Source organism: Nicotiana sylvestris, chromosome 3 (genome assembly GCF_000393655.2).
Source record: "Nicotiana sylvestris chromosome 3, ASM39365v2, whole genome shotgun sequence".
NCBI classification, from domain to species: Eukaryota; Viridiplantae; Streptophyta; class Magnoliopsida; order Solanales; family Solanaceae; genus Nicotiana; species Nicotiana sylvestris.
Genome location: NC_091059.1, coordinates 90,719,666 through 90,732,904, shown reverse-complemented (window position 1 = coordinate 90,732,904; position 13,239 = coordinate 90,719,666). Strand labels below are relative to the sequence as shown.

At 39.4% G+C, this 13,239-nt stretch overlaps 1 protein-coding gene across 1 annotated transcript; it reads left to right on the top strand.

The window, feature by feature from the left end:
- The first annotated feature begins 2,325 nt into the window (after window positions 1–2,325).
- LOC138887663 (uncharacterized) lies at window positions 2,326–2,940 on the top strand. Its single transcript, XM_070169438.1, has one exon. The coding sequence runs from the start codon at window positions 2,326–2,328 to the stop codon at window positions 2,938–2,940; it is 615 nt and encodes a 204-aa protein (XP_070025539.1).
- The last annotated feature ends 10,299 nt before the right edge of the window (window positions 2,941–13,239 follow it).

Here is a 13,239-nt window from a genome sequence, read left to right as displayed (position 1 = left end):
GTGTCACGACCCAATTCTATTATAGGACATGATGACGCCCAATACCGTTGCTAGGAAAGCTAACACTAATCAATCTAGTGGTTCCCCGTTTTAATAAGTTTGCTAAGTAGATAACTTCTCTCATTTTTAAAAGATTTAAGAAATGATAGATGTAAAATAATTAAACCAAAGCAACTGAGTGCAAATCGTAATCATAAAAATGAACCCAAAATCATAAGTCTACTAGTGTGTGCCAAGATCTGGTGTCAAAAGTATATGAGCATTCTAGTAGATTATACAAAAGAATACTAGTCTATTGTCCGAAATGAAATAGACACAAAAGTATAACAAAAAGAAAGACTCCAGCTATTACAAGAATGACTCGGAAGGCAGCTCACCGTGGGGTCTTGAAGTGTACGTCAAGCGTGCGCGCCGGACTGATATCCAGATGCACCTGCCTCAGATCCTACACATATACGTACAAAAGTGTAGCGTGAAAACATAAACAATTTGAACGGTAAGTATCTAGTCTAACCTAGAAGAAGTAGTAATGAGGGGTCGACTCCGACACTTACTGAGGCCAACAATATAATAATATAAAATTCTAATTAAACAATATGTAAGAAATGAAAATAAAACTCATAATAAGAAATAAAAAAACCATCCTTTCATTATATTTAAGAACCGAATCATTTCCTTCATTTAAAACAAGTAATCTCTCAAATAAATATAGAATATAAAGGGACTTCTAGTTCTATTATAACGCATGAATTATGCCGAGGATGTACTACCGGATCCAAATATACATATACATAACTGTGTGCATTGCCGAGGGTCGAATGCCATGAACCATAGATAAATCTATTAACTGAACGGCCCGTTCCCATGAGAGTAGTGGAAAAGTCACCCCGCTCGTGGAATATACTTGCGACGTGGTTAAATATAAATTTCTCAAGTTATTCATAACATCCCTCAATTCTTTTCAAAGTAAAGAAATTCAACTTGAAACTTTTTTAAATCCGTAAATCCTCAATCCTAGCTCTATTCAAGACAATTAACAAACAAAATCAAGTAACGGGGTCCATAAAGCATGGTGTAAGCCTAGAATTAACCAGACATAAGCATGAATAGTAGCTACGTACGGACTCTCGTCACTTCGTACGTACGTAGCCCCCATAAATAGAACCACATATTAATTAAGTTCATCTATGAAGTTAATTCCCTCTTATAAGGTTAGAAAAGTGACTTACCTCGCCTCAAATTTCCGGTCCAAGATAGTGCCCAAAACCCTCAATTTGGTGCCAAACGACTCGAAACTAGTCAAATATTATATATAATAGTCAATACATGCTCAAAAGTTCATATTGTTGTCCCAAGTTCAGGTGAAGTTTTGAAGAATGACAAATGAACTCAGCCATGGACCAGGTTCATCATGTGAGGCATAGTATTTATCAACCTAGACATGTGAGATACACATGAAGGAGATAAGTCTCAGTAATCAAGCAGAAATATCTCCTAAACTGATCGAAAAGGTTGCATATTGGATGAGGAGAGAAAGTCTCCTTATGGGAAGAGGACACAATCACACAATCCGGATAAATGATAGGGTAGGAGTTTGTATTGAACAAGGACTCAACTTCTATGGAACATCAGCAATTGAGTCTCAATCAAACTCTGATTACTAACTCATTAAATAACAGTGATTGTTCTCTTTTACAGGTGTTGCACATACGCAGAAGTTAAACGTGAATAGAGAGAAAAATAGCAATGCTTTTTTCAAGCAGTTCATGTGTAATTCAAGTGTGCAAACCTGAAGCTACTTGAACGAGATAGAAGAACCAGTTTCGTTGTGTTTATTCTTATTCTAGATCAATTGTAGTAGGTGGTTTAATGTTGTACCTTTTCATCTTTCATAGAAGCATTTGTAATAGGTACTTTGAGTGTTCAAGTTATAGGCTAACTTGAAGGTATCACAACAGTTGAGGTTGTATGCTACATAGGGATTAGAGTTAATCCTTAGGTTTACAAAGAGTTTTGTAAATACTGATTTGGCTTAGTGATTTCAGTGGATGTTTGGGAAAATCCTACTGAGTAGTAGGTCGTGGTTTTTTCACCTTATAAGCCAGGTGTTTTTCACGTAAAAATCTTTGTGTACTTTATTTTCTGTACTTTTAATTCCGCAACAGTAGCAGTTAGAATACCTAGAAGAACCAGGTTCTTCTAGATCAAAAAATTGGGTACCACACAAATCACCCCCCTCTCTTATGTGGTATTAACGTTTAGAACATCAATTGATATCAGAGCAGGCTATCCTTGAAGAGGCTAACACCTTAGGAAAAGATCAACATGAGTGCACCACTTGGGAATTGGGAAGGGCAATCCACTACCAGGCCTCCACTGTTCAATGGACAGTACTCTTGGTGGAAGAACAAGATGAAGGATCACATCATAGGAGAAGACTATGAACTCTGGGACATAGTCACTAATAGTCCTTTCGAAACTACAATGAAAAATGAGGAAGGAGTGGTTGTGCCAAAGACATGGGCTGACTGCACTGCTGAAGACCTAAAAAAGTGGGAGAAAAATATTAAGGCCAAGAAATTTCTTGTGTGTGGACTAGGTCCAGATGAGTACACTAGGATCCAAAGTTGTACTACTGCCAAAGAGATATGGGACACTTTGCAAGTGGCTCATGAAGGAGCACCTCAACTGAAAGGATCCAGAGGAACACTACTGTATTCTCAATATGAGAATTTTATTATGAAGGAAGGAGAAACTATCCAAGAGATGTATACTAGGTTCACTACACTGACAAATGAACTTAAGTTCCTTGGAAGGATTATTCTTGAAGAAGACAAGATTGAGAAAATCCTGACAAGGGTTCTGCCAGTCTCATGGGAAACAAAATCACGGCCATTCAGGAATCCAAGAATATTGGTACTCTCAGACTGGATGAACTAATTGGAAATCTTACTACTTATGAACTGAGAAGGCAAACCATGAAGATGGATACACCCATGAAGGAAAGAAGCCTAGCTCTCAAAATTGCTGAAGCTTCAGATCTTGAAGATGATGAGATGACTATGATCACTAGAGAATTCAAAAAGTACCTAATGAGAGGAAAGGGTTCTTCAAGAGGTACAACCTTCAACAAGTCAAGAGCTCTTAAGAAACAGACGAATGAGGGTTGCTACAAGTGTGGTAAGACTGATCACATGATCAAGAATTGCCCTCAATGGGAAATTGAGTGGAAGAAAGAAAGGGCTGAACGAAGGAACAGGAAGAAGGAACAAGCTCAACCAAAAAGGAAAAAAGGTTCAACCAAGGCTATGGTTGCTGCTTGGGGAGAAAATCCAGATGAAGATTCAAAAGATGAAGCTGAAGAAGAGCAAGCACTGATGGCCATCGGAGAATCAAATAATGAACAAGAGGTAAGTATCTTTCATCTCAAAAATAAGATTAAATTTTTATCTAAAGAAAAGTTGGTGATAGGGTTACCTAATATCAAGTTCAAGGAAGACAAAGTTTGTGAGGCATGTGCAAGGGGGAAGCAGGTAAGATCATCCTTCAAAAGCAAGAAAATGGTAAGTACAACCAAGTCGTTGGAACTGGTCCATATGGATCTATGTGGTCCAATGAGAACCATGAGCAAAGGTGGAAAGAAATATGTAATGGTGCTTGTCGATGATTATTCTAGATTTGCCTAGATTCTATTTCTAACCTCCAAAGATGAAGCATTCGACATGTTTATTGCATTTGTTAGAAAAACTCAGAAACAATTAGGAAATCAACTTGCATCCATTAGATCTGATCATGGAACTGAATTTGAAAATTCCAAGTTTGCTTAATTCTGTGATGAAAATGGTATAGATCATAATTTCTCTACCCCTAGGTGTCACGACCCAATCCTCGAACCCGGTCGTGATGGCACCTCTCGTGAAGACAAGGCCAGCCAGACCAAAATGGAATACCTCTTTTAAACAATTAATCATCATAAACAGTAATAGCATATAATATAATACTCATAAATTGCGGAATTTAATGGTAATAACCGCAAGAACCATCCCGACACAGCCCAAACCGAGGTGTCACAAGTCATGAGCTACTACAGAATCTGCTATAGGTATACAAAGTACGGAATTCGATACAACAGTCTGAAGAAAACATAAATGATAGAGGATAAGAGAGACAAGGGGCTGCAGACGTCAACAACTACCTCGTAACTCCAAATCACTGCCTAGCCTGGAAGGAATCAGCGCTCAGGTGCGGACTCTGCTATGCCTGAATCTGCACACACGGTGCTGGGAGTAATGTGAGTACTCCGACTCAGTGAGTAATAATTATAAATAATGGCTGAAAGTATGAAAACACGTAAAGGCACAAAGCAATTCCATATCAAGCAGTAAAACTACTTAATGTAAATCAGTGAAGAAATCAAATGATACTCCTTTTAAAAACAATTAAAACAGGCAATTTGCCAGTAAATAACAAGTAGAAATCCGCCCCTCGGGCACAGTATCAATCGCTCAGCATAGTATCAGCCTCTCGGGCTCACTCTCAGTATAGTATCAGCCCCTCGGGCTCAGTCTCAATCACTCAGAACAGTATTAGCCCCTCGGGCTCACTCTCAGAACAGTATCAGCCTCCCGGCTACCTCACAATCACTCATATCAGCCCCTCGGGCATAGCATCAATCACTCAGAACAATGGGTAACCGCGCTCACTGTGGGTCTGCAGACTCCGGAGGGGCCCTTTACGGCCCAAGCACTATATCAAGCCACTTAGTGGCATCATCACTCAGCATATCCTCACATCACTCAAGCCACCGTGTGGCATATAAAGTATCTCAGGCCTTCAGCCTCACTCAGTTCGGAAATCATCATAAGCCCTTCGGGCGTTTGTAAAACAGTAGTTCTTAGCCCAAAACATGGTGTAGAAATATCATTTAAGTTTCAAATCTGAGTAAAAGTGGCAGAGTTTGTAAAACAGTAGATATCAACAGGACTGAGTTCAAATAATAAGTCAAGTAGTGAGGAAACAGTGATAAAAATCCCCGAAGAGTTCAAATAGTTGGCACGAAGCCCAAATATGGCAATCAGCCCAAATCATGATGATAACTAATGAATTTCAGTCAAATATTCGGTAAAATCATCAATCGGTATGGACAAAGTCACAATCCCCAGTAGTGAAGGACCCCACGCTCATCATCCAGCGCGTATCTTGCCTCAATATAGCACTACGATGTGCAATTCGGGGTTTCAAACCCTCAGGACATCATTTACAACCATTACTCATCTTGAACTGGCTAATTCTCTAGCTCGCGACACCTTTGCCCCTCGAATTGGCCTCTACGCGCGTCGAATCTATCCAATATCAAAACGAATACGTCACAATATGCTAAGGGAACAAAGCCCAAGTGAAAACATTCAAAAATATCAAAAATCTCGAAATTAGCAAATCCTGAGCCCCGCGCCCATGTCTCGGAATCGAGTAAAATTTATATTTTCAGAATCCTCATACCCTCACGAGTCTAACCATACCAAAATTATCCAATTCCGATACCATTTGGTCCTTCAAATCATCATTTTATATTTTTGAAAGGTTTCACAATTTTCTTCCCAAATTCCTTCCCAAATCACGAATTAAATGATGAATTCAGTGATAGATTCATGTATTCTAGCCAAATCTGAGTTAAAATCACTTACCCCGATGAATTTCTTGAAAAACCTTCGAAAAATCGCCAAAATCCGAGCTCTCTAGGTCAAAATATTAAATAAAACCAAAAACCTCATATTTATAGGGTACCCCTCAGGTTCTAGCCTCCGCGGGCCGCACCAAATCGACCGCGGTCCGCGCAAGCCAGTGCGGTCCGCACAAACACAACCGCGGCCGCACAGGCCTTCCTCTGCAGTGACACACTTTAGTATTTTGGCCATAACATTTGCTACAGATGTCCAAATTGCGATATCTTTACCTTTCTGGAAACTATACACGAAGGGCTACTACTTTAGTTTTTGAATCATTGCATAATTCCTTGTGGATAAAAAGATATGAGCTTCTGAAGTTGGACCGACGATCTGCAGATCTTCATGACCGTGACCGCGGTCACTTTTCCGCACCCAGCGCTAAGCCAGCGCGCCCAGCGCTAATTCTACTGCGGACAACGCTAAAAATTCTGCCCCCATCCATTTTCTAAGTTCCGAAATGTCCGTACTCACTCAAAACTCACCCAAAACACACCCGGAGCCATCAGACCTCAACCCAAGCATACCAACACCTCCCATAACATCATTAACACCTAGTCGAGTTTTTGAATCACTCCGAACAACATCAAAACACAAAATCAATTTCGGATTCAAGCTTAAGAACTCCAAGATCTATTAAATTATTCTTTTGATCAAAAAGTCTATCAAATCTCGTCCGAATGACCTGAAATTTTGCACGCACATCCCAAATGACACAACAAAACTACTGGAACTCTCGGAATTCCATTCTGACCCCTATATCAAAATCTCACCTATCGACCGGAAAGTGCCGAAATCTCAATTTCGCCAATCCAAGCCTAAACCTTCCACGGACTTCTAAAATGCATTTCGATCACGCTCCTAAGTCCCAAATTACCTAACGGAGCTAACCAAATCTTAAAAATTTCCATCCGAGATCAAATACACATAAGTCAAATTTTGTTCAACCCTTTCAAATTTTAAGCTTTCAACTAAGACTGTTCTTCCAAATTCATTCTAATTAACCTGAAACCCAACACCAACGATTTACATAAGTCATAATACACCATACGAGGTAAGTCATGCCCGAGAACTGGCGGGCAAAATGCAAAAGCTCAAAGTGACCGGTTGGGTCGTTACACTAGGATCGCTCAACAAAATGGAGTAGTTGAAAGGAAGAATAGAACTCTGGAGGACATGGCTAGAACCATGCTGCTTTCTAGTAAATTGCCCCACAGCTTCTGAGCAGAGGCCGTAAACACTGTATGTTACATAATCAATAGATGCATGCCAGACCTCTGGTAGAGAAGACTCCCTATGAGTTACTTAAAGGGAGAAAACCAAACATATCCCATCTTAGGGCATTTGGTTGCAAGTGCTATGTGCACAATAATGGAAAAGACTTCTTAGGTAAGTTTGATCCCAGAAGTGATGAGGGAGTATTCTTGGATATTCTTCACATAGCAAAGCATATAAAGTGTTTAATAAAAGAACTTTATGTGTAGAAGAAAGTGTGCATACAGTATTTGATGAAACTAACATTCTTTCTGAGAGACAGGAACATGAAGATGAAGCCATTGGATTGGTAAAGGAACTGACTGAATCCCCGGCACAAGTTAAAGTGCCATCAAAAGAAGGAATAGGTGATGGAACAGGTCCTTCAAATTAGAGCAACCTAACAGGGGGAACTAATCAAGGAGAAATTGAATCAAACCCCCTAGAAGAACTTGTTCATGAACCTGTTCCTTAGCAACAGAACATGGGAGAGACATCTAGCAGAAACCAGTTGGTTGTGAAACCTCACAAGTATCAAAGTTCTCATCCCATTGAGAACATTATTACTGATCCAACATATGGAGTCAAAACTAAATCACAACTAAAGAATCTGTGTGCTTTTGATGCTTTCTTATCTCTTATTAAAACTAAAAATGTTGTTGAGGCTTTGCAGGATGTAGATTGGGTAAATGCAATGCAAGATGAACTCAACCAATTTGAAAGAAGTCAAGTTTGGCATCTAGTTCCAAGACCCAAGGACAGATCAGTCATTGGTACAAAATGGGTCTTCAGAAACAAACTTGATAAAGATGGAACAGTTACAAGAAACAAAGCACGACTGGTGGTACAAGGATATAGCCAAGAGGAGGGCATAGACTATGATAAGAAATTTGCTCCAGTTGCAAGACTAGAGGCAATCAGACTCCTCATAACCTTTGCAGCACACATCGAATTCACTCTTCATCAGATGGATGTCAAAAGTGCCTTCCTGAATGGCTATCTAAAGGAAGAAGTGTTTGTGAAACAACCTCCAGAGTTTAAGAGCAAGGAATGTCCTGAGCATGTGTACAAGTTAGACAAGGCTCTCTATGGGCTCAAGCAGGCCCCAAGAGCTTGGTATGAACGACTATCCAAATTTCTACTGGAGCATGGTTACAAAAGAGGTAAAATTGATAGTACCTTATTTTTAAGGGAAAAAGGTAAAGATCTCCTTGTTGTGCAAATATATGTGGATGATATCATATTTGGGGCTACCACTGATAGGCTGAGTAAGGACTTTAAAAAACTAATGGGCAGTGAGTTTGAAATGAGCATGATGGGTGAGCTTAACTTCTTTTTAGGCTTGCAGATCAAACAAAGTCCAAATGGAACAATGATCCATCAGCAGAAGTATACAAAAGAGCTAATCAAAAAGTTTAAAATGGAGGAATCTAAAGAAATAAACACACCCATTGCAACTGCCACCAAATTAGATATTGATGAACCTGGTTCATCTGTCGATCAAAAGTTGTATATGGGTATGATTGGTTCACTCTTGTATCTTACTGCAAGCAGACCTGGCATCGTTTTTAGTGTAGGGCTTTGTGCTCGTTTTCAGGCAAATCCAAAAGAGTCCCACTTGACTGCGGTAAAGAGGATACTGAGATATCTGAAAGGCACCACTGATCTGTGTCTCTGGTATCCTAAAGGTAGTAATTTTGATCTAGTTGGATATGTTGATGCTAATTATGCAGGTTTGTTAGCGGACAGGAAAAGCACCTCAGTGTATGGTACATTTCCTTGGTTCATGCCTTGTGTCATGGGCTACTAAAAAGCAAAATTCTGTGGCCTTATCTACTGCTGAAGCTGAGTATGTTGCTGCTGCTTCCTGTTGTGCTCAATTGCTATGGATCAAACAATAGCTGGTAGATTTTGGAATTGAAGTAGGATGTATTCCAATATTCTGTGATAACACTAGTGCTATAAGTATGTCAAAGAACCCTGTTCATCATAAGAGGACTAAGCACATAGATGTTAGACACCATTTCTTAAGAGATAACTATGAGAAAGGATTGATTTCAATAGAATTTTGTGCTACTGATAAACAAATAGCTGACATCTTCACTAAAGCACTGAGTAGAGAAACTTTTGAGAGGAACAGGTTGGAGTTAAGGATAATTAAGATCACCTAATAGGTCCAGTTCATAATGTACAATGAAATATATATATATATATTAGTTAGGAGTTCTAACTTTGTGTAAATATCTAGATCAATTCTTACTCAGTTTCATACTTTAATTAGTATACTCCTGTGACATGTGTATGACTCACTGATCTCTTACAAAGTTTCTTCTATTTTGGCATTTGAGGCATGTTCAAGAGAGTTCTATATAAAGAACCTGATTCATCAGTATGTGTTCATTTGAAAAGCTCAGGTATGTTTTCTATACTCTGCACAATTAGAAAGATTATTTTTCCAATCATGAGTAGAAGTCCTACATTCATCAAATTCCCAGAAATTCTATCCATTGAGCACTGAACCAGTTTCGTTCCCCTAAAATTCTAAAAATCGGGATTTTTGCCTAAAATCTAGCGATGCCTAATAATCACTAAGAGACCGGAATTACATCTTGATTAGACATCTAATTAACCTTTGAAAAAGATGTCATTACTGCATTTAAGTCTAATTATCTTTAAATACACGCCACACCTCTTCTTCATTAGTCCATAACCATCAAAACTCTTCTCAAGTTCTGATCGCCCTTCTTCTCTCCAAAATTCCCAAATTTTTCTTAAGAAACAATCCACCATGACTAACCCCCAAGATAATCCTGGCACTCCCCCACCAGTATCCCCTTCGAATACATCCTCATCTACACCCCCTAGTGAAACCCCAAAACCTAGGTTTCGTAGGCAGAAAATGTTGGCCAGAAAAACTGTAGCTTCTAGAGCTCTAAGAAAAGTTCTAAATGAGAAATTAAAGGCTAGCTAGAGGAAGGATAGTCCTACTCAAGAATCTGACTCAAGCTCTGAGTCTGAAGCTTTTATTTCTACCAACAAAAGAGAAGAACATGGGTCTTCTAACACTGCCAAAATTCAAGAAACCTCTGGTGAGGTAAGTTCTTATGTGGTACTCTCTACTGTGGTTGAAAATGTAGAAAATAGGTTTGTCTTGGTTGGTCCTGTCAAAGATGTAAAGGGGGCTGATCTAGTAGAAGTGGAGGTAAAAAGAAAGAAAAAGAGAGAGAGGGGGAGCAAGTGGTGATGAGAGGGGAAATGGGAAAGAAAACGTTCTGGCTATCTGTAGAGGTATTGAAGAAGGTGGAAACAAGTTAAAGGGAAGTGGTTCTGGGGAGGCGGATGAAGGGCTTGTGCATATAAGCAAGCAACAAGATGAACCTGGTTCATCTATTGAGGAAACACTAGCTGATCTTCTGAAGAGCGTTGGGGCTAGTTATGATCCAAAGAAGCGTAAAACTTCCACACAAAAGGCTTCAACTGCTTCCAAGCCAACAAAGAAAAGCAAAATGTCATCCCCAAAACCTATTGTACCTTCAGAATCTAAGGGAAGAGCCACTAGAAGCAGGGTCAGATAAAGTGAAGTTGAGTTACAAAAAGCTCTGGAAGAAAGCAAGAAGAAAAAGAAGGAGAAGGGAAAAGCAAAGGTTGTGGAGAGTTCTGAGGTTGCAAAAGAAGAAGAAGAGATGGAACTGGTCCATCAAGAAAGGGGAACAACTGTGGTGGTTCCTACACCCAAAGCAAAAAGGGCCAAGGCTTCTTCCAAGAAGTCTTCCTCTGAACCTGTATCTGATGAACCCTCTTTAGCCAAAAGAACCAGATCTACAGTGAAAATTAAGCAGGTAAAAATTACTGAGGAAGAAGAAGAGGAGGAATCGGAAAAGGAACAAGATAGTTTGCCATCTTTGGCAGAAGAATTTTTTTGAAAGGAAGACTGTTGAAGACCTGGATGAGCCAGGAATGAGAAGACTGGTGGATGCCCTAGCTGCACAAGGTTGGAAGGACATGATCCTTGAAATGGATGGGAGGCTGGCTAGAAAATAATTGATTGAGTTATGGACAATGCCACAGTGAATAATGAGGTAGTCACCAGTATAATGAAAGGAGTAAGGGTGCAGTTTGATGCACTCAAATTGGGTAAGATTTTAAACATACAACGCAAAGGTCGTCATGTCTAGATTCTCTCCCTACTGCTCTTCAAATCACTAGGAATTTTTGTGATGCCACAACTGCTGAAGATGTGCCTGAAGCCAGGTTTGTGCAGAAAAGTGAGATGAGGCCTGAGCACAAGGTCTTGTTTGAATTTGTTAACAAGTGTCTGCTTCCCAGATAGAAGAGGAGGCACACTGCCAACTACATGGACCTGGTTCTTATGGAGTTCCTTGTGAGAGGAATGTAGATCAATTGGCCTGCCTTTATTGTCAAATTACTAGACAGGGTCATAAATGGATCCAAGGCTCATGCCACCCCATATGGGTTCATATTGACTACTGTGCTGGATAGGCTGAATGTGCCTTTGAAGAAATGGGAGATGGAATCAAGCAAGGAACACTTTGGCGTCAAGACTCTTCTGGCTTGTGACTATCCAGTCAATGCCACCCCAGTTGAGCCTGGTTCATCCTTGAAGACACCTATGAACAGCAAGGTTAGGGCTTTGGTTCAAGAGTGTGGATCTAAGGATGCTGAAATTGCTCGGCTCCAGGCTCATGTAGCTGAATTGGAAACTGAAAGAGATGGCCTTAGAACTGAGCTAGCAAAAGAAAAGGAGAAGAGTGATAGGATGCTTCAGAATATGCTCAACCCTCTCAAAACCCAACCTCAGCTGCTGTTTCTCTTGTTCTATGAAGATTTTGCTCTTAATAGTTTGAATATGTTTGTTGATTATTGATGATTTCATCCATGTTTTCACTTGCAGTTGCCCAAGTGGCCATGAGTAATTACTAAAATCTGGGATTCACAATGCATGCAACTTTTCGATGATGCTAAAAGGGGGAAGAGATATTATGCTTTACTCTTTATTCTGAATAATGTGATATTTATAATCTAATTAAATATGGTCCTTGATGATAAGTTAAAATTCTATGTTAATGTGTTGATGGTCAAGCTGAGTTCCTACAGGTTCTTTGATTAGTAAAAGCATAGAGTTTGTCATCATCAAAAAGGGGAAATTTGTTGGCCCAAGTTCAGGTGAAGTTTTGAAGAATGACATATGAACTCAGTCATAAACCAGGTTCATCATGTGAGGCATAGTATTTATCAACCTAGACATGTGAGATACACGTGAAGGAGATAAGTCTCAGTAATCAAGCAGCAATATCTCCTGAACTGATCAAAAAGGTTGCATATTGGATGAGGAGAAAAAGTCTTCTTATGGGAAGAGGACACAATCACACAATCCGGATAAATGATAGGGTTAGAGTTTGTATTGAACAAGGACTCAACTTCGATGGAAGATCAGCAATTGAGTCTCAATCAAACGCTATTTACTAACTTATTAAATAATAGTGATTGTTCTCTTTTACAGGTGTTGCACATACGCAAAAGTTAAACATGAATAGGGAGCAAAATAGCAACGCTTTTTTCAAGCAGTTCGTATGTAATTCAAGTGTGCAAACTTGAAGCTACTTGAACGAGCTAGAAAAACCAGTTCCACTGTGTTTATTCTTATTCTAGTTCAATTGTAGTAGTTGGTTTAAAGTTGTACCTTTTCAGCTTTCATAGAAGCATTTGTAATAGGTAATTTAAGTGTTCAAGTTATAGGCTAATTTGAAGGTGTCACAACAGTTGAGGCTGTGTGCTACACAGGGATTAGAGTTAATCCTTAGGTTTACAAAGAGTTTTGTAAATGCTGTTTTGGCTCAGTGATTTTTGTGGATGTTTGGGAAAATCCTACTGAGTAGTAGGTCGTGGTTTTTTTCACCTTTTGAGCCAGGTGTTTTCCACGTAAAAATCTATGTGTTCTTTATTTTTTGTACTTTTAATTCCGCAACAGTAGCAGTTAGAACACCTAGAAGAACCAGGTTCTTCTAGATCGAAAAATTGGGTACCACACAAATCACCCCCATCTTGTGTGGTATTGACGTTTAGAATATCACATATCCTAACTATCAAAGTGATTTCCCAAGCCTATTTGCAAAAATTCCTGAAATTCACCCCCGAGGCCACATGCCTGGATTCCGAAAATATTCGAAGAAAGTTGTTACCCATAACCCCATGAACTCAAATATATGATTTTCACTTAATTTAGTAACCAATTTCGTGGTTA

Coding starts and splice junctions, on each gene's coding strand:
- LOC138887663 (XM_070169438.1), top strand. CDS start 2,326: ATGAGTGCACCACTTGGGAATTGGGAAGGGCAATCCACTACCAGGCCT.